At 39.4% G+C, this 26,814-nt stretch overlaps 1 protein-coding gene across 10 annotated transcripts in view; it reads right to left on the minus strand.

Moving 5' to 3' along the window:
* The window catches only part of SYNE2 (spectrin repeat containing nuclear envelope protein 2), a 328,786-nt gene that overhangs the window by 46,146 nt on the left and 255,826 nt on the right, over positions 1–26,814 (minus strand). For 9 of the 10 annotated variants that reach the window (XM_044924868.2, XM_044924865.2, XM_044924866.2 and 6 more), the window contains 12 exons: positions 25,380–25,532; positions 23,050–23,220; positions 22,450–22,580; positions 19,254–19,458; positions 17,759–17,938; positions 16,975–17,103; positions 14,899–15,053; positions 14,646–14,790; positions 12,272–12,366; positions 10,826–11,060; positions 6,459–6,653; positions 4,097–4,222 (listed from right to left, as the gene is read on the minus strand). In XM_044924868.2, coding sequence (XP_044780803.2) covers positions 4,097–4,222; positions 6,459–6,653; positions 10,826–11,060; positions 12,272–12,366; positions 14,646–14,790; positions 14,899–15,053; positions 16,975–17,103; positions 17,759–17,938; positions 19,254–19,458; positions 22,450–22,580; positions 23,050–23,220; positions 25,380–25,532 — 1,920 coding nt within the window. Of the gene's footprint in view, positions 1–4,096; positions 4,223–6,458; positions 6,654–8,546; positions 8,574–10,825; positions 11,061–12,271; positions 12,367–14,645; positions 14,791–14,898; positions 15,054–16,974; positions 17,104–17,758; positions 17,939–19,253; positions 19,459–22,449; positions 22,581–23,049; positions 23,221–25,379; positions 25,533–26,814 lie in introns of those variants that run through there. The other variant, XM_044924872.2, reaches the window with a different exon arrangement.

Here is a 26,814-nt window from a genome sequence, read left to right on the forward strand (position 1 = left end):
AGTATGTCTCAAGAGCTTTAAAATGTTCCTAAATATTAAGTGAAAAAGCAAGGAATCAAACAATATTTTGGGTGAGGTCTACTGAGGTAATCTATTAAGGCTGAAAAAGTTCCCTTATTTCTATAAATATTTCAAAACTCACACTTCAATTTTAAAAAGAAAATACTCCAGATTTGCTACCAAAACTAATTGCAAAAGAGAACATGTCAGGTAAGTTTGCCTTTCTTAATTTAACAAGATAAATTTTCTATACCTCAAAAGAACCTGTGAAATTCCAACTATCCATATGGATTGTGATGGAAAACTTGACTACATAAAGCGGTGCACTGCACAGGCTTTGACTGAACTCTAACACAGCACAATAGCATTTAAGCCTTCCTGTGGATTCAATTATTGCTGGGATTGTCAAGTCCTATTCCTCTACACTACTAGCTGGGTAAAAAGAGGATCAAAAAAATGAATCTGTGTGTGTGTGTGTGTATGTATTGGTCTGTATATGCATAGAGTATCTTTGGAAGAAAATATAACATATTGGTAATGCTGCTTCTGTGGAGAGAAACTGATGGAAAAAAAGTTTTCATGTATACTTTTTCCAATTCTGAACCATGTGACCACATTACTTATTCAAAAAATATTTAATGAAGAGGTACAAGCCTCCAGTTATAAAATAAATAAGCCACAGAGAGGTAATATATAGCATAAGAAACATGGTCAATAATATTGTAATAACTTTGTATGAGGACTGATGATTACTAGACATCGTGGTAATCATTTCATAATGTATGCAAATGTCAAATCACTGTGTAGTACACCTGAAACTAGTATAATATTGTATATTAACTATATTTCAATAACAGTTATTTTAAAAATAAAACTATCCCATGGATTCAATCATTTGACAAGTTTTGTGAACATTGATGCCCACTATAATGATAATAATTTTCATAACAGTTTATAGTTAGCATATAAAATATGATTGAAGGCAGGAGAAGGGGCCGACAGAGGATGAGATGGCTGGACAGCATCATTGACACAATGGACATGAATTTGAGAAAACTCTGGGAGACAGTGAAGGACAGGGAAGCCTGGCATGCTGGAGTCCATGAGGTTGCAACGAGTCAGACATGATTGTGATTGAATAACAACAACAAAGAAATCATACACATATACAGACACATATAACCATGTAAAGCAACTTCCCCATATGTCAGCTTGGCTGTGATGGTAATGTAATTTTCCAAGGAGGAAAGTAAAGTTTGAGTGGTTAGGTATTTCCCTCAAGTGACTTAAGAATGAGAAACATTGCTTTGGACAGGCTTCAGGTTACTTGGGATCTCTTTGGAATATGGTCATAGGTTGAATGAACTCAATGCTCTTGCCCCCTCTCCCCAATTCTTTGCAAAGAAAAATAGAATGCTGAGGCTATGGAAATTGAAAGGATCCTAGCGGAAACTGAGAATTGTCCTACTTGGGAGAAATTATGCCTCCTTATGGGCTTTCCATCTAGTCAAAGCTATGGTTTTTCCAGTAGTCATGTATGGATGTGAGAGTTGGACTATAAAGAAAGCTGAGCACCGAAGAATTGATGCTTTTGAACTATGGTTTTGGAGAAGACTCTTGAGAGTTCCTTGGACTGCAAGGAGATCCAACCAGTCCATCCTGAATATTCATTGGAAGGACTGATGCTGAAGCTGAAACTCCAATACTTTGGCTACTTGATGCAGAGAACTGACTCATTCGAAAAGACCCTGATGCTGGGAAAGATGAAGGCAAGAGGAGAAGGGGACAACAGAGGATGAGATGGTTGGATGGCATCACCGACTCGATGGACATGGGTTTGCGTGGACTCCGGGAGTTGGTGATGGACAGGGAGGCCTGGCATGCTGCAGTCCATGGGGTTGCAAAGATTCAGACATGACTGAGTGGCTGAACTGAACTGAACATGGGCTTATGGTTCACGTTTTGCACAGGTTTCTGGACTTGATGGGAGGAAAGTCTATGTGTCAACTCAGAGGGACTCCAAGTCCTCTTACCTGTTACTTGAAGTCTAGATCCAAACTTAAAGATATAGAGATGATAAAAACTTTGAAAATCAGGGATAGACAGGAACCTTCTTAACCTAATAAAGGCATCTACTAAAACATGACCAGCAAAAATCATACTTCATGGTGAAATGAAAACATTCTCTTTAAAATCAGGACTGACACATAGTGGCCAGCTATCAATGCTTCTACAATACGGCTGTGGAGGTACTGACCAATGTAGACGCAACGGAAATATAAGAAATAAAATAACCAAGAGAGTCATTATTCACCAATGGTAACTGTGTTCATAGACCTCCAAAAGAACTGACATGATTATCAGGCTTAATAAAAGAGTTTAACAAGACAGTTCAATATAGTATCAATGCAGAAAAGTCAGTCACATTTCTAGGCATTGGTATAAACAAAAAATATAATTAGGAAAAAAACAGTATTTTCAATAGCTTTAAAAGTAACACATCAATAAATAAATCTAACAAAAGATGTACAATACTACATAAAGAAAGTTATGAAACACTCAGCATGGCTAAAAGGAGAAATATGCCATATTTGAAAATAGGAGGACTCAATGTCAAAAAGATGTTAATTTCTTCCAAATTACTCTATAAATTCAATACAGCTCCACTGTAACTCTTATCAGGATTTTCATTAGTTTGACAAACTGCTTCTAAAAGCTGTGAGAGACCAAAGAACCAAGGACAGCCACACTCACGTGTGAGAATGAGGGATGGATACACACCTGAAATGAAGATCTATTCAAATAAAACACAGTACTCAAGATAATTTGGTATAAATGCTAAGATAGGCAGACCAATGGAATAGAGCAGAGAACCAAGAATTAAACCATGCATATATAGAAACCTGATATTGGACACTGGACTAATCAGTAAATGGACAACAGAATAATAGGCATCTATATGAACAAAACAAAAATCAGTGCTTCAGTGAATAAAGATACTCTGTAAGTGTAAAAAAGTAAAATTTGAAAACTTTAAGAAGGAAACGTACAAGTATATCTTTATGACTTATGTACAGAGTAATGGTACTGCTTATATAAAGTTTAAAAGCAAAAGTAATACTGCTATATTCCACCGAGATCTACATGCACATGTAGTAAAATGATAAAGAAATACATAAGAATGGTAAAACACCAAATTTAGGACTGTGGATACCTCTGGGGACAGGGAATACCTTGGAGATCATACAGGACATTTGAACTGTATTTGTAATATTTTATTTTCTGCTGGCTGATGGTTTCATGGAAGTTTGTCATATTATTTGTTATGTTTGAATTTTCTTGCATGTTAGAAATTTTTACAATGAAAAAAAAAACGGTTCAGGCAGGAAGACACTAATTTCCAGCACAGCTTGAAGTAGGAGACTACTCAATTCTTCCTAATTATTTTCAATTAGATCCCTGAAGTCACTAAAGGAAGGAAAAAAAAATTAAACTATATTCCATTAGGCTGTGGATGTCTTTCCAACATCAAATCTGCAGAAAGGAAAGAGATGGAGGGAGTTCCTAACCTGGAAATTTAACTGGTCCAAATTCCTATTGGTGAGTTTGCCTTGTCTTCTGCAAAGCCCTGACATACCCAGGAATTTTTGCGAGTGTAGTGTCCATTAAGCAGAATATAGCTTGGAAAATATTACAGAAACATTGTATTTGAGCAAAACCCCTAACTACTGTCCTCTAAAAAATTAATTCTTCAGTCAAGCTTTAATTTCAAACACAAGGCCATTTGATAAAGGAAGAGCTTTCAATGTAATCTCAGAGGCCACATCTTACATTACAGAGGAGAAACAGAAGGACGAGAGCAAATCCCCCAAAAGAAGAATTTCTGACAAATCTTTCTAGCCTTCACACATGAATCTCAAAAAGCATGGATTCTAGTTGTTTCAGCGACCAGCATGGTGTATTACAGAGAAGGTAGAAAAAATATTTTCCAAGTGGACCTGAAAACTTGTTTCACACAGAGAACGAAAGACAAACACTTCAACTTCTCAGAAAACAGCTGAGTGATTATCTTGAACACTACTTCAGAACTCAATACCTTAATCAGTTCTTTTTCTCTGTGGAGCTCCTCGTGAAGTTCTGGAAGAGAGTCTTTACTTTGTGCTTTTAAAACGTGCAGCCTGTTTTTCAACTCCTTGATTTTCTTTTCACACTGGTCCCAGGTCTATTTGAAAACAGTGTTAAAATTGGTAAGTACTTTTCTGTTTAAGAATGAATTATAGGAAAAGGATAATTAACTTAATCCATGTAATTGCTCTATTAAATGTGTCTTTGTAAATCACGCAGAAACCCAGGTCCTTGTCTCAGCCGAAAAAGCAGCTGGGATGACAGGATGTTCAATGCCTCTCTGCAGTGTTGTGTGGGGCTCATCTCAACCACTGGGTTGTTTTTGCTTAGAAATACTTCTTCCTCCCTCCCCATATCTCTGATCTAGCTAACTGGTTCCCATATCTCTGATCTAGCTAACTTGTTTCTATTTTAATTTGGAAAAGTTCACATTTCAAATGCTACTGGAAAGATTAATTTTTAACATTTCCAGTCTTGGCCACACACTCTACTAACACTGAAAAGCAAAAGCACTCAACCACTTTTCTTGTCTTCTTTTCTAATGCCATCCCTCTGCTCTCTCCCCACCTTCTAGACATAGCTTGGCTTTAGTGACCCTTTCACAGTCCAGTTTCATTCTATTTCTCACCACTGTTCTAACTGTCAGCTCCTGCTTGGAGTGCTTTATAGTTTATAAAGCTTTTTCAACTTCACTATCTTGCTGTAATTATAATAAGCTGAGGAGACAGACAGGGCAAGTGTTAGTACCACATTTAAAATGGGAAAACTGAAATGCAGAGAAAACTGACTGGTCCAAGCACATACAGTTAGAAGTAGGATGAACTGACAGAATAGTGTTGACATGCACACACTACCCCGTGTAAAGTAGATAACTAGCAGGGAGCTTCTGTATATATAGCACAGGGAGCTCAGCACAGTGCTCTGTGATGAATGAGCAGGGTGGGAGAGAAGCTCAAGAGGAAGGGGATATAGGCATACACACAGCAGATTCACATGGTTGACAGCAGAAACTAACACAACATTGTGAACAAATTATACTCCAATTAAAAAAAAAAAGTGAGTCAATCTAAGGCTACAGTTTCCCTTGTAGATGCCTTTCTTTCATACTAGATCTTTTCCTTAAACCTTACATTACTGAACAAATAGTTGCCTGTATTTTTTTTTTTTTCAATTCTGCCTGTATTTTCAAGGGAGATTATAATTCATTAGGATAAGTTTCTATTCCTGATATTACTAAAATTACTCTCCTGAAGTTACTAAAAACAGACAAATACAGACTCAAACACTATTTTATTCCTCAGTGCAACTGACACTTAAATATCCTTGGGTTGGCCCAACTATATGCTAACCCTCACTGAAGGAGAAGCCACTTGATCTAGTAACATCAACACTCTGGAACATAACCAAGAAGAAAGTGAAGGGAGAAACAAGACTGTGAGTCCTTTTCACTTCCACCAAACCTTCACTTGCATTTACAAACATGGCACGTGCTCAACAACAGTCTGGGAGTTAACTAATTTCACGTAGTTTGTACACCAAATAAAACTCAGATACTTTATTTATAGGAGAGCTGTTCAGGCCCTAACTCAGCACATATTTATTCTTTATTCAGAAAAATATCTCTGACAAGCTTGGTTATCTGGTTTTGATACACACACAACAGATTAGAGAAAAAGAGTGGGCTATAAGGAGTTAAGTATTCTCAGAGAAATAAAAAGTAAAAATAGACAGCTTAACATTAAATAGAAAGAGAGAAAAACCATAAAAACCACATAAGAACTCAAAAAGCACAACAGCACAGGAGTTAAGTTCAAAGCAGCTCAGAGTTCTTAAAGAACAACTTGGGATTTTTTAAGATTAAAAAAATTAAGGATTTTTCTAATAATCACTCAAAAGACATTTTGGTTTTTAGAGGTACAATCATAAATTGTCTGGGAAATTCAGTTATATGGAAAAGTGGATTCTTTGAAGGTAGCAGAAAGATGAAGCATCACTAAATTTGCTTCCATATACTAGATTCAAAGACAGACTATACGTGCAATGTTAGCTTTGGTTACTGAACTTTTGTTGAACATGAGTTAGTTTCCTGTTTCAAAAAGGTAAATATAAAATAGCACCTCAAGTATTTAGATATTAACATTAAGCTTTTCCAGTGTTATATTATTATTTTAGGTAACCATCATGATTTGTAGATCAGTAGGACCCGACACATGGTCCCTTGGAAAACCCACAACATTGTGAATTCCTAAAATCATTGCCATCTTTGCAGAGCAAACAAAAATTCTATGTACTACATTTAAATACCATGAAAGGAAAAGAAAATGTTGAGTTACCTCTGCAGTGCTCTGGAACCCTTTAATCATTTCTCCAAGTTGGAGTTTTGTGTCCTTCCAGTTGTCCTGAAGTTGACTGATTCTCTTATTAACTGACTCTTTGGTTTCCAGGTTAGCTGTGTTCAGTAACTTTTCCCCAGCTTCCAAGGTTAATGTATAGGTAGTCTGCCACCTCTGGAAATGAATTTCTTTGTTCTTAAAAAAAAAAAAAAATATAGTAATTTGCTTAAGCCTTTGATGTGATCAAAATATGACTCTTTGCACGTGATTGTGTGTATTTCCTTTAGAGCCTCTCTTAAATATTAAACTAGATATAAATTAAACAAATCTGCTTAGAATACACACACACACACACTCATTCACATCAAAGGCTGAGATTCAATTGAGTAGACAGCATACCACCAAATGATGTGTTCTTAAAACAATTTCCAAGCGTTGATAAAAGGTGTATAAAAATATACTTCACAGAATAAAAGTCTACAAGATAAAGGAATTCAAGAGTATTAAGAAAATGACTGGAGTATTAGATCTGATACTAAGAGCAAATACCATTACCATTATGATATAGTCAGCTTACTCCTAACCCACATGAGTAGAATGTGTACATTATACTAAAAAATACATTACCATATGTAAAGAAAGAAAGCAAGTGAGAATTTGCTATGTAACACAGGGAACTCAACCCAGCGTTCTGTGACAACCTAGAGAGATGCAATAGGGTGGAAGATGGGAGGGGGGTTCAAGAGGGAGAGGACATACATGACTGATTCAAGGTGACGTGTGGCAGAGGCCAACACAATATTATAGAGAAATTGTCTTCCAATAATTGTATTTTGTTCTATACTTCTCAATATTGTGCAATTATAATCTTTGATAATTACTAAGTTACTCAAATAATTACTAGTTACTCAAAATAAATAAATAATTTCTTTTTTTTTAAAGAAAGGTGAGAACAAATAAAAAAGGTAAAATACAAAACTAGACACTTTAGCACTTAAACACTTATATATCAGTGTTCGCCCTAAAGGGATAGCTTTTAAAAATTCTCTTTGGATATCATATAGATTTTCCTTTAAAAGGGACTGAAACCAAGTATTTATATTACAAAAACAAAGTAAAAACTTTACAACTGATTCATATTTCTCAAAATATTTGGTTTCAGAAGAAAAAAATGGCTTTTATTTCTGTTGTAAATATGACTTCCTTTATTTTCAAATTTCTCAAGGGAGACATAATACAGGCATTTTTCAAAATGGAAGCTGATATTTAAAAAAAATCAATTGAGCATTTATTTACAAAGATAGTCTCAACAATACTTAGGATAGCCCAAATGCAAAAAAGAGGGAATTTCCTGGTGGTCCCGTGGTTGGGACTCCAAGCTCTCACTGCCCAGGGCCTGGGTTCAACTCCTGGTTGGGAAACTAAGATCCCAGAAGCCATATGACCGAAAAATCAAAACATCAGAACAAACAAACAAAGAAAAAACTCCATGAAAACCAAATGAAAAAAAAACTGCAATTCAAGGAACACTCTCCCTCCACACTTGTCCTTCTAATATTGCTGACATAGCCACTGTTATAGACATCTTTTAGCCATTTCAGATTGAACTCATCAAAAGACATGCTTCTCATCCAGTCTCCCCTGATTGGTCAGCAGCACGCTATTCACCAAGATCCTCAACCTCCAAACCTAGAGTCACCTGGATTTAGATTTTTATTTACCTGCCATATCCAAACCATAAGCACATCCTGTAAGCTTCACCTACAAACAGCCTTGTTATCTTCACTGTGATCACCCTTGTCTTCTCCATCCTAACAACTAACCAAGACCACTGAAACAACCTAGTGAGTTACGGCAGACTGTCTTTTTCACAGAATGGCCACAACAATATTACCAGCCCCACATGCTCTCCTAGAACCTTGCCCCTCCCCATCAACTGGTGGTACCTCTACCCCTTCCTCTTGAACCCCTGTGGGCACATGTGATAGCCTTGATTAACAGAGGATGGCAGAAGTGGCTGATGTCCAAGGCAGGGTCTAAAAAGGTGGTGTAGCTTCTCCCTGGCTCTCCTTTCCATGGGACATGCACCTTTGAAGCCATGAGCCGGATGTAGGGAGTCCGGCTACTGGAAGCTGTCACGTGTAGAGTCTGCAGGGAATGAAGCCCAAGGAGCCCCAGCTGCTCCACATCCTGGCTGTCTGAGCTGAAGTTCAGTTCAGTTGCTCAGTCGTGTTCAACTCTTTGCGACCCCATGAACTGTAGCACGTCAGGACTCCCTGTCCATCACCAACTGCCGGAGCCTACCCAAACTCATGTCCATTAAGTCGGTGATGCCATCCAACCATCTAATCCTCCGTCGTCCCCTTCTCCTCCTGCCCTCAATCTTTCCCAGCATCAGGGTCTTTTCCAATGAGTCAGGTCTTCACATCAGGTGGCTCAAGTATTGGAGTTTCAGCTTCAACATCAGTCCTTCCAATGAACACTCAGGACTGATCTCCTTTAGGATGGACTGATTGGATCTCCTTGCAGTCCAAGGGATTTTTTTCAACACCAGAGCTGAAGTACTAGACATGAAAGTGAGGGAGCCTTCAGATGAGTTCAGCTTCAGCTGCCATCTGACTCAAACTGCCTGAGAGACTCCTGCTAAGAGCCGTCTAACAGCCCTGACAACCTCCAGAACGGTGTGAGAGAATAAGAACTCTTCGTTGTGATGCAGCAATAAATAGAGGTAATACGCAGGGATTCCTGCTGCTGTGACCCCACCCCCACCCCCAACCCATCCCCCTCAGAGCAGCCAGAGGACCTTTAAAAACACGAATCATCTCATGTGGCCTCCTTTTCCAGTTTCAACAGCTTCCTATTACACCCAGACTGTTACGCAGCTGTCACGCCTCTCTCCACAATGCTCCTCCATGACTGCCTCTCAAGTCCATTTTCAATCACTGCTGTCTACTGGCTACACCCATCGTATAGCCTTCTTTCTTCCTCTTTTTTGCTAAGATTGTTGCCATCTTAGGGACTCAGGAAAGTTGTTCCCTCTGTCTGAATTGCTCCCCGCCTCCAACCCTCAACTCTTTGCACAGCTGGCTCCTTCTTATCACTCAGGTTCCAGTTTAAATGTCACCTCCCCAGAGATTACCCAATCTAAAGCAGCCACTCAGTCTCTCCATCATCGGCCCTATTTTAATGACCCACATATGCCATGTTGTAGTCCGATAGTTTATTTTTTAATTTGTCCGATTTTCCCCACCAATCAGACAAACTAGTATTTTCTAGTTTATTGATTTGTCTGATCGCCACAGGAGAGCAGAGGTCTTCTATTAGTCCACACAATATAACCAGCATTTAGAACAGTGACCAGCACAGAGCAGGTACTCAATTAATATTTGACACCTAGATAAACAAATGAGGTAAGCACAGGACTTCTGAAGAGTGCTGGTTTGTTTAACTGTCCCTCTAATGTGACGCATGGTTCGATAACTCAATGGAACATGCCCTGGGAATTGCCAACTAATTGTTCTAAGGCCTATGTTCATCAAGCAACTTTTGTATTGGAAATGTTGTTGTCTAAATGAATTTGCCCTTCAAGAGTAAGCAAGAATCTGGGACTTCCCAGGTGGTCTGTGGCTAAGACTCTGCACTCCCAATACAGGGGGCCTGGGTTTGATCCCTGGTCAGGGAACTAGACCTTACCTATTGCAATTAAGAATTCGCAGGCTGCAACTAAAGATCCTGAGTACCACAACTAAGACCTGGGGTAGCCAAATAAATAAATATTTTTTTATAAAAAAGAGTAAGCAGGAGTCCTGTTGTAAACTACTACTGTGGTAATCATTTATATATTTGTCAGTGTCTTAAAGGTCTGTCATGCTTCCCCACTGGCTCAATGGTAAAGAGTCTGCTTGCAATGCAGGAGATAACAGGAGATACAGGTTCAATCCCTGGGTCAGGAAGATCCCCTGGAGAAGGGAATGGCAACTCACTCCAGTATTCTTGCCTGGAGAATTCCATGGACAGAGGAGCCTGGTGGGCTACAGTCCATAGGGTTGCAAAGAGTTGGACATGACTGAAGCACAAGGCTGTAAAGGCCTGTCACCCCAAACTTCTGCACTCCCCCTACTCATCCCCAGTCCACCTCTGTGCCCACAGCCCAGGAGAGCCTCACTATTTCTGGATGAATGGATAAGATTGGGTTTCTGACCCCGCAAGGCTGAGGACACGGCTGAGTAAGGTCCCCATGACCAACTGGCCTCCCCATTGCAGAGAGCACACTTGAGCATCAGAGAAAACACAAAACCTGAAGCGAACAAATATCTTCCAAATAAAGGCACCCTGTGGTTCCCACACTGCTGCTGGGCTCACATTACCTTCAGCTCATGGATCAGGCTTCTCGTTTGGTGGAGGCTGCGGCAGTCCTGGCTCTTCACTGCGGACAGCAGGTGGCTGGTGTCGGCGAGGAAGCGGAGCAGGTCCCCCTCGGAGGTGGTGAAGGACCGCCACTGCCTCACCAGCTCATCGATGTCGCTCTTCCTCTGGCGAACACCCTGGGCCGCACTCTGCCACTGCTCCTTGAGCTTCGTGAACTTCCAAACAAATTCCGGTCTTGGGGAAAATAGATGGTTAGAGAATTCTGACATCTATGTGTAGAAAAAATAACTATCAATGTGTAACAGGAACTCAGATTTGCCATTTTTACCTAGAAACACTATTTTAGATCTGAGCACCATTCAACTTAAACATGATAGGGAATGTGGGGCTGGAGGGGGCAGGGTGTGGGATGGTGAAAGGTGTTGAGCAGAAGAGAACTGCACCTGGCCTGGTATTTTGCTGACACGCATGACCTCAAACAAGCTGTTTTGACACAGATTATGCCAAGTGCTTTACGGAAAACTAAGCATGGGGTCAATGGCAAACGGATGAATAGGTAGGTCCTTTGTAATGTTATTGATTACTTGAGGGTTGTACACTACACAATTGCAGCAATAAAGAACATGCTTTCTGCAACTAACTCAACTATTTCTTTCCCAGATAAACAACACCCTTCATGTGAGAAATAGGGCCTTTTATTTATTATGGTAAAAATCATGCTAATCAGATCAAAAGTAGTTAATCATCTTGAAACTGGCTTGAATTTATTACTTGAGAGGTAGGAAGAAATGGGGTTTGTATTTCTTAGTTATGCCGAAAGAAGATTCAGAAGCACATGGGTAATGACGGGGAGGAAACGAATGCCTATGGAGACGTATGGAGAAGTCATTTAGGAGGCCAGGCCCACTCGGGGCGGCTTTGGCAGATGCACCAGCTGTGTGAGCAGGTGCAGCTGTGCCACCAGGCTGTCTGAGGGGCTCCACTCAGCCCGACTGGAACTGCCCAGAGACCCCAACCCCATGTTCATGGCAGAGAGAGAAGTCTCTTCTTTCACAATTGTGACATAGCCACTTGCTGGGAACAGCAGTCCTTTGAAATTTATTTTTTAAATAGCAAAATACCATGAGGCTGAAAGTAGAGAGGAAAACAGACTACAAAAGAACCCTTTGGAATAAAAAAGTTAGTTAATTGGACTTGGCAGACACGTGTTTGCAAATCATCTGACCTGCTAAGCCCACCCTTCTACCACAGGGAAAAGGGGTCCTGATGTTTTTATGGCCACGAAGCAAGACTTTATCCTAATATACAGCCAGAAGACTGGCCCCATAGTGCTCTATCAATCGCATGGCCACAGGCACTGATGTTAAGATTCATGTGGTGGAAGGCCCACCCGCTCATATTGCCTTCCACATTCTCACAGCCATCATGAGTCCTGGAGAGCTTACCTCTTCTCTATTTCTGCTGTGTCCAGGAGTTGTAAGCACTGGGTGACATAAGAATCGGCAATTGTCTGGTTTATAGAAACTTCAGCTTCTAACATCTGTACGTGAATCAAAATGTAAAATATTAGTGAAAACTGTTTTCATGAATTTCCTAATAAAGTCTATGGAGGATATGTGAGATAATTTATTTTCAAATGATTTGAACCTAACTGCAAAAAATGCTTAATCATCACACCTATGAATACAATCTTAGAAGCAAACAGGTCTAATAATAACTACATCTATGACCCGTTTATTGGGCATTTTCGATTTGAGTTGTTGTTGTTGTTGTTCAGTCATGCCCGACTCTCTGAAACCCCATGGACTGTAGCCTGACAGGCCCCTCTGTCCATGGGATTCTCCGAGCATGAATATTGGAGTGGGTTGCCATTTCCTTCGATCTGAGAGGCACTGAGTAAAACAAGCACTGTCTCACTTCTTCAGCTTAGGACTCAAGTAAATACTATTAGATCCATTTGAAGAGGAAGAAACTAAACTGTTCAGGAACTAACTCAAAGTTTTCATTTTCAGATTTCATTTTCAGTGGATGACCTTAATGTAACAATGCAGACTGAAATCAGTTACATTAAAAAGTTACAGTGAACTAATCATGCGTAGTTTGGAAATGCAGGATCTGCCTATAGAAGGATTTTCAAACATACATCAGTGAAAGTATGGAGAAACTCCTCTGCAAAATTATTTATGTTACAATTATACCAGGTGCCTCAATACTTTATAGACCTACTCAGTGAAAAAAAGAAGAGAAGCTGAAGTACTTTAACACGCTCTTGGCGAAGAGGCACCATGTTCACATTCTAAGAAACCAATGCTGGGCCGGAAGTTCTATCGACTGCAGAAAAATCTAGGATCTTCAGTTCAGTTCAGTCACTCAGTCATGTCCAACTCTTTGCAACCCCATGAATCGCAGCACCCCAGGCCTCCCTGTCCATCACCAACTCCCAGAGTTCATTCAAACTCATGTCCATTGAGTTGGTGATGCCATCCAACCATCTTATCCTCTGTCGTCCCCTTCTTCTCCTGCCTTCAATCTTTTCCAGCTTCAGGGTCTTTTCAAATGCGTCAGCTCTTCGCATGAGGTGGCCAAAGTGTTGGAGTTTCAGCCTCAACATCAGTCCTTCCAATGAACACCCAGGACTGATCTCCTTTAGAATGGACTGGCTGGATCTCCTTGCAGTCCAAGGGACTCTCAAGAGTCTTCTGCAACACCACAGTTCAAAAGCATCAATTCTTCGGCGCTCAGCCTTCTTCACAGTCCAACTCTCACATCCATACATGACCACAGGAAAAACCATAGCCTTGACTAGATGGACCTTTGCTGGCAAAGTAATGTCTCTGCTTTTGAATATGCTATCTAGGTTGGTCATAACTTTCCTTCCAAGGAGTAAGCGTCTTTTAATTTCATGGCTGCAATCACCATCTGCAGTGATTTTGGATCCCAGAAAAATAAAGTCTGACACTGTTTCCACTGTTTCCCCATCTATTTCCCATGAAGTGATGGGACTGGATGCCATGATCTTCATTTTCTGAATGTTGAGCTTTAAGCCAACTTTTTCATTCTCCTCTTTCACTTTCATCAAGAAGCTCTTTAGTTCTTCTTCACTTTCTGCCATAAGGGTGGTGTCATCTGCATATCTGAGGTTATTTATATTTCTCCCAGCAATCTTGATTCCAGCTTGTGCTTCTTCCAGTCCAGCGTTTCTCATGATGTACTCTGCATGTAAGTTAAATAAGCAGGGTGACAATATACAGCCTTGATGTACTCCTTTTCCTATTTGGAACCAGTCTGTTGTTCCATGTCCAGTTCTAACTGTTGCTTCTTGACCTTCATATAGATTTATCAATAGGCAGGTCAGATGGTCTGGTATGCCCATCTCTTTCAGAATTTTCCACAGTTTATTGTGATCCACACAGTCAAAGGTTTTGGCATAGTCAAAAAAGCAGAAATAGATGTTTTTCTGGAACTCTCTTGCTTTTTCGATGCTCCAGTGAATGTTGGCAATTTGATCTCTGGTTCCTCTGCCTTTTCTAAAACCAGCTTGAACATCTGGAAGTTCACGGTTCATGTATTGCTGAAGCCTGGCTAGGAGGAGTTTAGTCATTAATAAAACAGAGTAGCAAAACAATATTTGGAAATTTATGAAACGTGTGAGACTTTTGCAAATGATCAACCGACAACTGAATTTGCTTAAAGACATACATTCTGTGTTTAGGGATTGAAGATTGACAGGTATTCTGCATATTTTTACATAAATCTCTCATCCCCTGACTACTGCCTCAGGGAGACGGGGGCAGAGTGGCAGAGCATGGGTTTATTTACCTCATACGTCTTCTGCTGTTCTAGAAGAGCAGGAAGGCTGTCAGCCACATTTGCCTTGAGTATCTCTTCTATCTTCTCCAAAAGCTGGACCCACTTTTCACAGCAATGAAGAAACTTTTCATTCAATCCAATTCCTTGAAGCTCACTACAGAGGTTTAAAAACAGAACAGAGCCACATAACAATGACACTACTGTGCTCAACTGTCAGTTTTACCATAATTGAAACAGAAGGCGAGAGCTAGGCTGTTCTGACCTGCAGCGTTCCAGCGCCGTCGCCGTGGCCCGGATCCACTGCCGGTTCACGTTTTGTAATGTCTTCATAGCTACGTCACTAAGTGGGAGCTTGAGGCTCACTTCATTCAAATGCTCAATATCAGGTGACTGGGCCGTCAGTGCCAGCACATGATTCTATGAAAAAGAAATTAAATTCCAGACTTTGGGATGCCACTAAGATATGCAGATGGTGAAAAAGCCTCAGAAATGCTATAGGCCTTTCTTATCTCAAAGATGAGGGAAAGCCGGAGCTTAAATAGGTAAATGACTTGCCCAAAGTCACACAGCTAGTTAGTGTCAGAATTGGACCTGAACCTAGACCTGTCAATTTTGTGACTTTTCTAGAATAAGCTGCACACATGGCCAGAATCAAAACAGCCCAGGAAACAGAGAGTGATCTCGGATTCCTGTCTTTGAAGAGGATGGAAATAAGCTCTTTTTTTTTTTTTTAAGGATCCACACTGGACCTTCAAGTCCCATTTAGTCTGCCAACAACTTGACTTTCAACAGATCATGCAGTTTATTTATTAAGTAAATGAAAATTCAATCCCTGAAATAACTCTAGCAAAGCATGGTACTTAAACATACATATTATGGTGATATCACAGGAAAGCAAACTCACCAAAATTTTATTTTTTAAACAATATTCTAGGGATAGCATCTAGGTCAACAATGTATTCAGCAAACATCCTTCACAATATCCATGTTCTCACTACAGAACTCTGCTCTAAAAGTCTAGATCAGGGTCAGCAAACTTTTTCTGTTAAGGGCTAGATCATAAATATTTTAGCCTTTTCTTAGCCATATGATCTCTGTGGCAAACATTCAGCATGAAAACTCCCACAGACAGTACATAAACAGTGGAAGGCCATGGCTACATTATTTACAAAACCAGGTGGGGGCTGCATTAAGACCTTATGCCATAGTTTGCTGACTCTTAATTTAAGTTATGAATATTGGTCCTTAGGATAAAGATCCAGAATTCATTAATTCTTCATTCATCTATGTTAACTATACTAAACTTATTAAGGTAATAAAGAAGGAAAAAATACCATTAATTTAATAGGGTATTTTACTTTTTGATCTTCCACTAACCAGAAAAATTCAATTAATCACAACATCCAATTGCTAGATTATTCTAGTTCACTGAAACTAGTAAAGACTTAAAGATTTAAAAGTCTACTGAAATTATTGAGGCATATTACTAAAATAAATCTCATGACCCAGCATTTCCATTCCTGGGTATATAGCCAAAAAAAAAAAAAAAAACCCAACACCTCCAAAACCTAATTCAAAAAGATATGTGCAACCCAATGTTCATAGCAGCATTATTTACAATTGCCAAGATACAGAAGCAACCTAAGTGTCCACCAACAGATGAATGGACAAAGAAGATATGGTACATATATAACGGAATACTACTTAGCCATAAAAAAAAAGAACAAACGTTTGCCATGTGCAACAACATGGATTTGCAGGGCATTATGCTAAGTGAAGTAAGTCAGAGAAAGATAAATACTGTATATCACTTATGCATGGAATCTAAAAAGCACAACAGACTAGTGAATATAACAAAAAAGAAGTAGACTCACAGATAAAGAGAACAAACCAGAGGTTACCAGTGGCAGGGCCAAGGGCAATACAGGAGCAGAGGCAGGGGAGGTACAACTATTGGGTTTAAGATAGACTCTAGGATATATTGTACAACATGGATATATATACTCTAGGATATATTGTACATATATGTACAGTATAGCCAATATTTGTAAAAACTGTACATGGAAAGTAATCTTTAAAAATGATATTATAAATTTACAAATTAAAAAGGGAAATAATTGACAAATGAATTGTATATTTAAAGTGTAAAAAAATAAAACAGATCTCTGTGTTGTCCTACTTTTCTAGACACTAGGGAAAATAGGACAAGCATGAAGACACATCGTGACTGTGGTTCAAGGGTTAGGGTGCACACAGATTCTATAATATGACAGTAAGTCACTTATTTTTTATCCTATGGTGAGCCTGAGCCCCTAGAAATAACAAACATTGGCAATACCAGGAATAAGTCAGGATTTCCTTCTTTTTCTTGCCGGTAGAGTTTATCCAAATTCTCTTCTTCATGTGTAATGAGACCTTTTAAAGATTCCAATCGGTTCCCAAAATCCTTGAATTGTGATAGAACAAACTAGAACAAGAGAAGTTTTCATCAGAAACAATTTTCATGTGCATCTACAACAGAAGCAAGCAGAGCCTTGTGATAAAAGTTCAAGTTGTTTCCAGCCCTCAGGAGTTCATTATCAGCTCATTATCTTGAATATCCAGAACATCTCTGATATTTACTTTGTGCCTTTGGTAAAGTACTACACCTTCACAGGGGTGAACAGACCACCTGCTTGACAGGGACATATAGAAGAGTCCTGCTAGTTAAGTGTTTTCCCCGCTGTGTGATACTGGAGCTCCATGGCCTTCTGTTCATCTTTTTGAGAGTTCATGAACTAAAGGCTTTCAAAAAGAGAATAAAATATACCACAAATGGCCATGCTTTAAGCAGCCATTCTATGACTCAATTACCCCACCTGAAGATTCAAATACTGTGTGATCTGAACAGTATATAAAATATATCACTTTAACAAGTTCAATAAAGAAGAAATGTGACTGAAGAATCACATGACTGCAGAATCGTGTCAAATGGTAGATATGTTTAGGGCGTCTTTATTCTGTTGTTTCCCTAACATGCAGCCCACAAAGCATTGATAACTATCACTTCACAAGATACTAGGAACTGTGCAGAGTGTGCAAGTGTCCAAGACTATAAATTGAATGGAAAAAGTAAGAAGAACCTCAAATTCATTTGTTTTCACAAGCAGCATCTTTTCCAGGTAGGAAGCTCTCTGGAGGGAGTACATTTGACCAGACAGGAGCACATGGGTGTTGGGCTCTGCAGGTTGTGGGAGTCGATCCAGGAGAATGGAATTTTGGAGAAAGGCCTCTTTTGTCTTCTGCACCTCACACTGCAGCTCCTAGAGGAGAAAAAGTGATTGTAAAACATTCCTCTTCCTTTCCCAGAACAAATGGGAAAGGCCCACCTCATGCCACTCCACCAACATCTAGAAGAATTTCTCCCCTGAAATTGTGGGTGTGGCTTTTTTTTTTTTTTTTTTACTGTTTATTTTGTTTATTATTTGGCTGCACCAGGTCTCAGCTGTGGCATGTAGGATCTTCAGTCATGGCATGTGGGATCTAGTTCCCTGAACAGGGATTGAACCTGGGACCCCTGCTTTGGGATTGCAGTCTTATACAGTGGACCACCAGGGAAGGCCCTACTGTTTATTTTAAAGAGCCAACAAAGCTAATGCTTCTTTATGTGATGCACATCTCTGGTGCTAGTTTGAAATTTGTCAGTTCAGAGCTAAAAGTGACCACGGATAAATAAAGCTGGGGCTTCTAGTTCATAGAAACTGGAGATGACTTTGGTAGAGTCTTGTGAGTTCTATTTCTAATCCTCAGAACACTTTAGGGATCTGCTTTAAGGCATTTAAAGGATCAATCCAACCCTCGTCTCTGTCTGAGACTTTGTAACATAAATGTAACATAAATGGATTCATATGCAGGGAGCGTGGAATCTCACTGACCAAGCCAATTTTAGAATTGATTTTGGAAATATTGCATCTATGTGAATTTCTGTGTTTTTTTTTAAACAACAGATTAGGTAGGTGTTATCAGAAATATGATTCATATCTGTTGAATTCTTGTCTCTAATTGTTATTTCTTTATTTGACCTATAGTATCAAAAGATACAAAATGTATCTGGTCACCTAATCTAACATTAGAAAGTATTTACTTTATAGCCAATCATTAACATAATAGAATAAAACCACAGAGAAAAGTATGTAACTCTTAAATATTAGTCTAAAAATCATTATTTCCACAGAAAAGCCTTATTAACACAGGAGCAAATCTATAATTCTTTCTAAATCAAGAGATTCAACATCTACTTCTTAGATGCCCACATTCAGCTGATAACACTTCTGCTTTAATTGGAGACTTTGTACAAGGCTTCTGCCTTAGAGAGTTACCTGCTAGAGTGAAAGAGGAGACTTGGAAGGAGGTGGTCAGGTGCCCTTGACTCAGCTAGCAGCTGCCTGACCCTCACCTGCGAGCCACTGCCTGGCTTTCCCAACCCCAGACGTCCCTGCCTTGCCTGTGTCCTCCGTGGTCTGCTCGCACACCTTCCCAGACCCACTTCTCCCTCCCTGTGGTCTGGCTACTCCCTGGGTCACGGCCCGTCCATCAGGCTGTCTTGCCCTTGGTTTTCGCAGTAGGCATAATGCCTACCTTGGCATCCTGCAGGGCCGGGGGCAGGACCTCTGCCAGGTTGTTCCCAGATGTGTTGATGTTTGCGAGCTGTTGCCACTTTGTCTCCTGCGGCTCCAGCCTTGCTGCAGCTTCAGCGTGAGCACTGTTGCATGCCTGCCAGAGTTGTAGCAGGCTCTGGGCCCTCTGCAATTGGTCTGCGACATCTTGGTTTACCTGAGTCCACCTGTCACGGCAAAATAAGAAACAGGACCCCCATCCATCTCTTCCTTTACAGAAAAAGCAAATGCATACTCTATCCGTTAAGCTAACAGCAGATGAATTAACAAGACATTGTTCAATACCTTTTCAAAATGAATGATATCATCAGTATATAAACAGAATTCCAAGTTAGGATACTTCATTGACTTTATAATTCTCAACAAAATCTGCAAAATTTGTGACTGGCAGGAAATATCTATTGTATTATGAACATCTTTTAGGCAAAGGTGAGGAAAAGTACCAAACTGTTTACCTGATGAAAATGTCTCCACATGGGAAGGGCTCCTGTTTCATAAAGCAGGTCTTTAGATAGGCCTTATTTAAAATGTATTTATGTCAAATTTATTTTCTAATTACAAAAGCAATAGGTTCCTTATATAAAAGTAGAAATAAATATATACTTTTCTACTTCTCAGCAAAGGGTGCTTATTTTCTACTATGTTCTACATTTTCTAACGTTTTACTGTTTTGTAGACATATGCTTTGTTATAGGACTAATTTCTTTGTGAATTGAGGAAAAAATGGCAGATATTACCTGGTACTTGATAATATTTTGTTCTCTAGAGGAATGTTAATTCCTGTATATTCTCTTACTACTTAGGCTGATTTGCAGCAGAAAGTTACTTACTTGGTGCAACCTGATCTTAATCATATGGGAAAATTGTCCCCAGGTGTGCCCTTCAAAGGATGCTAGCACGCTGTCTATGAGGGAGGCAGCAGTGGAGTACAGAGGCCCCAGATTTACATAGCTGGTCTCCATGAGGACCAGGCTAAAAAATAAAATCACCTTTGGATTCCAGGTGAACATAACTAGAGCTGTTGATGAAACCTAGTTAGATATCTCACTTTTAGAGTAAATATCATCAAATTATGATGCTGCTGCTGCTAAGTCACTGCAGTCGTGTCCGACTCTGTGCGACCCCATAGATGGCAGCCCACCAGGCTCCTCTGTCCCTGGGATTCTCCAGGCAAGAACACTGGAGTGGGTTGCCATTTCCTTCTCCAATGCATGCATGCATGCTAAGTTGCTTCAGTCGTGTCAGATTCTGTGCGACCCTATGGACAGCAGCCTAACAGGCTCCTCTGTCCACGGGATTCTCTAGGCAAGAATACTGGAGTGGGTTGCTATTTCTTTCTGCAAATTATGAACAATGGCAAATAATAAAAGTATTTTTGCATCCATGAAAATTAGCTAATTTTGTGGGGCTGGCACATTCATTGGTTGTATGAAATTTTTTGCATCTCAGATGTACTATCAAACTGCTACAAAAACTAAAAATCATAATAAGAAAAACATTTTCTGTAATACATTTTTCATTTTATTAAAATTGAAAGTTAAAAAAAAGGTAGAAATTAAAAATTTGTTTTTAATCCATAATATGGACTGTAACATTTTGCCTTCCTTTCCCACTTAAAAAAATTTTGCCATGTTATTAATAAAAAATAAGCCTAATTTTAAATGGATGTACATAATGGTTTATAAATGGTCTATTTTTTAATTTCCAAATTCTAATTTAGTATGAATATTGAAGTAATTTTCAATTTTTGCTTCCAAATATAACACTCAGATACAACTTTATTCAAAGGTTTTTTTTTCTGTATTTAAAGATATTGGCTTTACACTAGATTTTTAAAAGAGAATTATTGGGTCAAAGAATATAAATATGTAAATATTTTTAAGGTTATAGGTATATGTTCAAACTGCTTTCTGAAAACATTATAATATTTACATTCTCACCTGAAGCAAGTCAGAATGATTGTTTCACAGTATCAGTGACCCCACTAAATGGGTGAAAAAGGTAAAAAATGGCATAATTGCTTTACTTTTATGTATGTCACAAATTTTCTCAAAACCATCTGTTTTAAAAATAAGATTTTATCCAATTATAAGTACAACGTATGCTCATAACCCTCCACAAAACATGTATATTTAAATCTATCCACACCTATATTGAGATTATCTACCTATCTACCCACCTATCTATACAGAGGAAGTAAAAAAAAAAAATCACCTGATATCTCAGTAATCTAAAGATACCTACCGTTGGAATTTTAGTGCCGTTTTCTTCAGTCTTTTTCAATATGACTGCTCATATATTCTTGTATTAACAACTGAATGAGTCTGTGTAGTGGCGACAAGCCAACCCCTTTAATAGCAACCTGTACCACCACCAAATGTTTTGAGGGTGGTCCCAATACTGTATGTGAAATCAGAGACGTGTCTGTGTTCCTCTTTACCTTCCCTTCTCCCGCTCCTTCCACTAAAGACTGGATCAAGAGCTCAGGACACCACTGCAGGGTGCGTAAATGCGGTGTCGCTTATTCAACACTTGTTCCAAGTTGGTTCCTAGGAGAGGCTGAATGTGCATGGAGGAAGGATGGAGAAGATCACTGAGGGTGGCTTAATCTCATCAACATTGTCTGGTGCAAATCAGCTTTGAGCCAACTTTCATACCCCATCCAGCAAAAGCCTCAGAATTAAGCAGGGCCACCCTCCTTAGAGGGAACTTTCAATCATAAGCAGGTCATCAAAGAATTCCTCTGAATCTCACAAATATCTCCTGAGAGGTACTCTAACATCCACTTTCTTCCACCTTATAATGTTCCCAGTAAGACAGGTTGCCTTTCTGGCCACCCCTTAGTCCGTTTCTGCCTGCTTTTTTAGTGCCCGTGAGGATCACATTGGGCATTTAGCCTCTATCCACTGAAAGTGGCTATCCTAGGGCTGTACTTAGTTCTAGATTGATTATACCAAACACTTGTACAAGGCAAGTACAATAGCCTTCACAACACCAAATCTTACATGAACTAGATCCTTCCAAGCAGAAGAGACCAAAATAGTATGAAACCAGTTACCTCAGATGATTAAGAAGGCTTAATAAGATGAAAAAATCTTATCTTTTTTAAGAAGATAAAAAAATCTGCTCTATCATTCAAGTTGCATCTTGAAGCGTACCTTGTGTGAGTATTTTGGCATTTCTCTTGAATTATTTCAGCAACTGAGGGGCAGTACTCTTTGAGTTTTCCAATCACCTCCTCGAGTTTCTTCCAACTCCCTTCACTGCTCTCAGCTTCGTCTTGAAGAGTCTAGGAGGACAGAGCAGGTATGTCAGCTTCAGAATGAACTGGCCTCATCCAGAAACACTTGCCACTATATCACAATAATATTAACACTCAAACCTTAATAGGACAGCCATAAATTATCAGAAATATGAGGAAGAAAACCAAGAAGGTATTCTTTCATTTGAGGCTAGAACTTAAAATTGTACACTTAAAAAAAACCCCAAAACACCCCCCAAATTAAAACCTTTAAATTGTGAAATAATATGAACATGAAAGATGAAGAAAAACTCACAATATGTATTTACAAAGTTTCACTCATTGGGTTCATGTAATTCATTTTGAAATTACAAGTTATATGTTTAATGCTGCTGTTTAAAACATTGTTTCATGTTTCTCTGTGGAAAACACAACAGCAGCTGTGTCCACAATTATGCTTTCTTCCACTGGAGATTTTCTGCCAATAATGCACTGTGCCAAGATCTGGTTAATTTACCTGAAGGTTCTGCACCTGGCACCTTAATGCCTCTAATGATAAAACCACAGGCTTGCTGTGTTCCATGCAGTACCAGAATCGGATTGTCATCATATTCACTTCATCATAGAGTTTATCATAAATTTTCCACTCCTGTAAAACAGACTGCATGGAGGTCTTGAGCTCATTGACCTATACAAAAAAGTAGAAACATATTTAGGAAATCATCAACAAGAGGCTTGCTCATCTCTTTTTTCTCTTCTAAGGACTCTACCACTGTATCCAAGTTAGGTATTTTAATTTCAGAGTGGAGCTTTGATGATTCACTGAAGGTGGGTAAATGAACAAGAAATATCAAAGGTTAAGTTTTAGAATAGGTGAATGGAAAAGAGCCCTGAGACCAGAAGGATCAGCAAGGAGAGAGTTCAGCCTACAGAGCGGCAGACCAGGGAAAAAACACTGAGTGAGGAATCAGAATCTGAGATTTCACATTTCAGTGACACCCTGTTAGCTTTCTGACCTTGGGCAAGGTATTTAGTCCTTAAGTCTGCTTTTTCATCCACAGAACAGATAAAAGAAAACATAAAGAAAGAAGTAGTGTTTGTGAAAATGCTCTGCAAACTGTAAAGCATTAAAAATGTAAAGGGTTCCCTGGGTTACCTGGCACTTAAGTCTGGTTACTCCTGCAGAGCAGGTATAAATTGAAGGGGTAACATGCTTGGCCAAAACGATGAGCAAGTGCAAAGTGGGAGGAGATGCAATGGTGGCTGTATTTTATCCTTCAATGTGTTTTGGTAATTATGAAAAGTTGAAATTTGAAGCATTTAAATGATTCCTGACACAATTGAGAATATGTAAGTGTAAAAATTTTTAGGTATTATGTAGAGAAGAACACTTACATCACAACAATAAAAAGACAACCAACTAAAAAATAGGCAAGGGATTGAATAGACATCTCTCTAAAGAATATATACAAATGACCAACAAGCATATGAAAAGACACATAACATCCACAATCATTATAGAAATATAAATCAAAACCACAAGATACCACTTCCCAGCCACTAGAAGGGCTATCCTCAAAGTTCGATAAAAACTAATGTTGGCGGGACCAGGGGAAAATTGGAACCCTCATACATTGCCAAGAAAACATAAAGGTGTGCAGCCTCTATGGAAACATCTGCCAGTCCCTCAGAAAGTGAAATGCTGTACAGAGTTACATATGACCCACTGATTCTACTCTTAGGTATACACCCAAGAGAACTGAAAGCAGACATTTGTGGAAAAAACCTACACAGTCTCAGCAGTGTAGGAGGTTTCAACGTCTTCATCTTCCTGCCAACACTTGTCACTCCATCCTTTTATTACAGGTATCCTTCTGTAGGCTGAAGCATTTTGAGGGCAAGAACCATTTATTTTCTTGTTTATCACTGTACCCTTGGCAGTGAGCACAGCACCTCACAAAAGATATGTTAACAAATGACTCACAAAAGATATGTTAAGCTCATCCCTACTTTCCTGCCTGAGTTCTGGGGGAGGAATGAGGCTGAAGGTTACCTCTGGATTTCATTTATAGAGGTTACTCCCAATTCTCTCTTGAAACAAATGGTTGAAAGTAGATTTCAGTAAATGACAAATAATCCACAACAAGGGCTCTCTGGGAAACAAGGACACACTTATAATAGGCTACTGTTTACAGTTTCTCCCTCCAATTGTGGGGAGATGTCAAAGTTGAAGAGTCTGAGGATGACTGTCCTTTTTCTCTTGGTGCTCTTCTCCTGGAAGGGGTAAATGCAGACTTTGACACGCCTTTGATACAATCAGCAGATGTCGTCCACACTCTCCTATGCTTTCTCTTCACCACATGCCATTTCTCCCCACCTCTGGAGCTTCTCCTATGCTGACCATGCTTCCAGCTTAATGGAGGCTACCTGGGACAGAACCACACCCCACCACCCCTGGGTATCTCCCTGGGAGTGGGCTATCTGAGCGGCTTCTTCATGGCTGTTCCTGTATATCTGACCAGCAGACAATGCCAGCTGCTCTGTAGGGTTTGGAGGGTAGGCTGGAGACATTTTTGAGTGTATTAGTGAATTAGACAAAACAAAGATAACCAAGTGAACTTCAAGCTTGCCAAAGATGTGGGAATTTGGTGATTTTGCCTCTGATTATCCAGAGAAGGGGAAAAAAAAACCCATGAGATTTAAAATATGTTTCTGTACTTCACTTCAGTATTTTTCTCAGCAATTTTTCAGGTTTTGGTATAGAGCAAGTATTCACCAATAAACAACAAATAGGATAAAAGAAGGATATCTGAAAAGAAATGGTACATTTTGAATGAATTCTAGTACCTGGTTCATAACATTGCTTCTCTTTTGAAATAGCTCATCAATTTTGGATGCTGTGTCTTCCAACAATGGCACTGTCCCACTCTCCAAAGTCAGGTAATTTTGTCTCAACTCATCCAATGCTTTGGATTTCATTGCAAGTTGATTTTCTATATCCTGGAAAGGCCAGAGGGAAAAAGGTTTTCATTTGTGCAATATTACAAAATAATTAATAAGGGTAAGAGGAGTTTGCACTTTTCAAGTAAACCTGCCATTAGAATATATAATAAAATAACATTACACAAAAGACATTTTAATCATATGCCACTCAGTTTTCACAATGAAACTTTACAATATGAATTTACACAATTACAGGATGAATTTTTACAATAATAATTTTTACAATAATATTTCAGTTATTATGTGGCTCTAGACTTTAGAAGAGTCTAGTAGCAAGCCCTTATCATCATGGAATAGTAGAAAGAGTCTAGGAGATATAGCCTCCATTCCATTTCTGCCCTGTACTGGCTGTTGGACCAAGCATAAAGTCATCAAACCCCCAACCTGCATTTTCTCATTTGGAGAATGGTGATGACATCCCAGGCATGAATAACTTAGAACTCCAGTGAAACCAGGGTGGCCTGTTGGGGGTGCTGTAGGACTGAGTTTCCACTCAGGAGTTCTATGTGACGAACTGGCAACCCGTTTCAGAATTCTTGACTGGAAAATCTCATGGACAGAGGAGCCTGGCAGGCTACCATCCATGGGGTCGCAAAAGAGTCTGACACGACACGGCGACTGAATGACAACAAACAAAAAAGTGGAAATGGCTAGTGGGTAGTCAGAAACAGGATGGACCATCTGAAAATGAACACATATGGTGGTGTTGCCACCCATATTCTATCCAGTATCATTCTGTAACCTTCTAAGTAGAATTGGGGTCTGAGCTGATTTTCCACCCAACAGTGAGGAGCGTCATGTCTTCGTATAGGTGGTGCAGAAGCCGAGGAACCTGGGGACAGCTCCCAAGAGGAGTGACACGATCAGGGCAGTGGAGAGGAAGGGTGAGGGACCTTAAAGACTGAGTGACCTGGAGAATGATGACTGAATGAAAGAAGGGCACAGCCAACACGCTCCCATCCAAATGGGATTTAGACAGGGTCTCCAAGGGGAAAGCACCCCTTTTAGAACACATTACACAGTAGGTAAAAGAAAACCACTTTCCTCTGAAGAAACAGAATGAAATAATAAAAATCACGGAGACAGAATAATTTTGTAAACAGTAGATAAATTAATAAAAACACAAATATTGGAAAACATCTAAATCAAAATTCCCTTGCAACTTTTTTTTTTAAATTTTGGCCACACCACGTGGCTTGTGTGATCTCAGTTCTCCTACCAGGGAGTCAACCTGGGCCACAGCAGAGAAAGCACCAAATCCCCATCACTGGACTGCGAG

The sequence above is a fragment of the Bubalus bubalis genome, chromosome 11 (genome assembly GCF_019923935.1).
Source record: "Bubalus bubalis isolate 160015118507 breed Murrah chromosome 11, NDDB_SH_1, whole genome shotgun sequence".
NCBI classification, from domain to species: domain Eukaryota; kingdom Metazoa; phylum Chordata; class Mammalia; order Artiodactyla; family Bovidae; genus Bubalus; species Bubalus bubalis.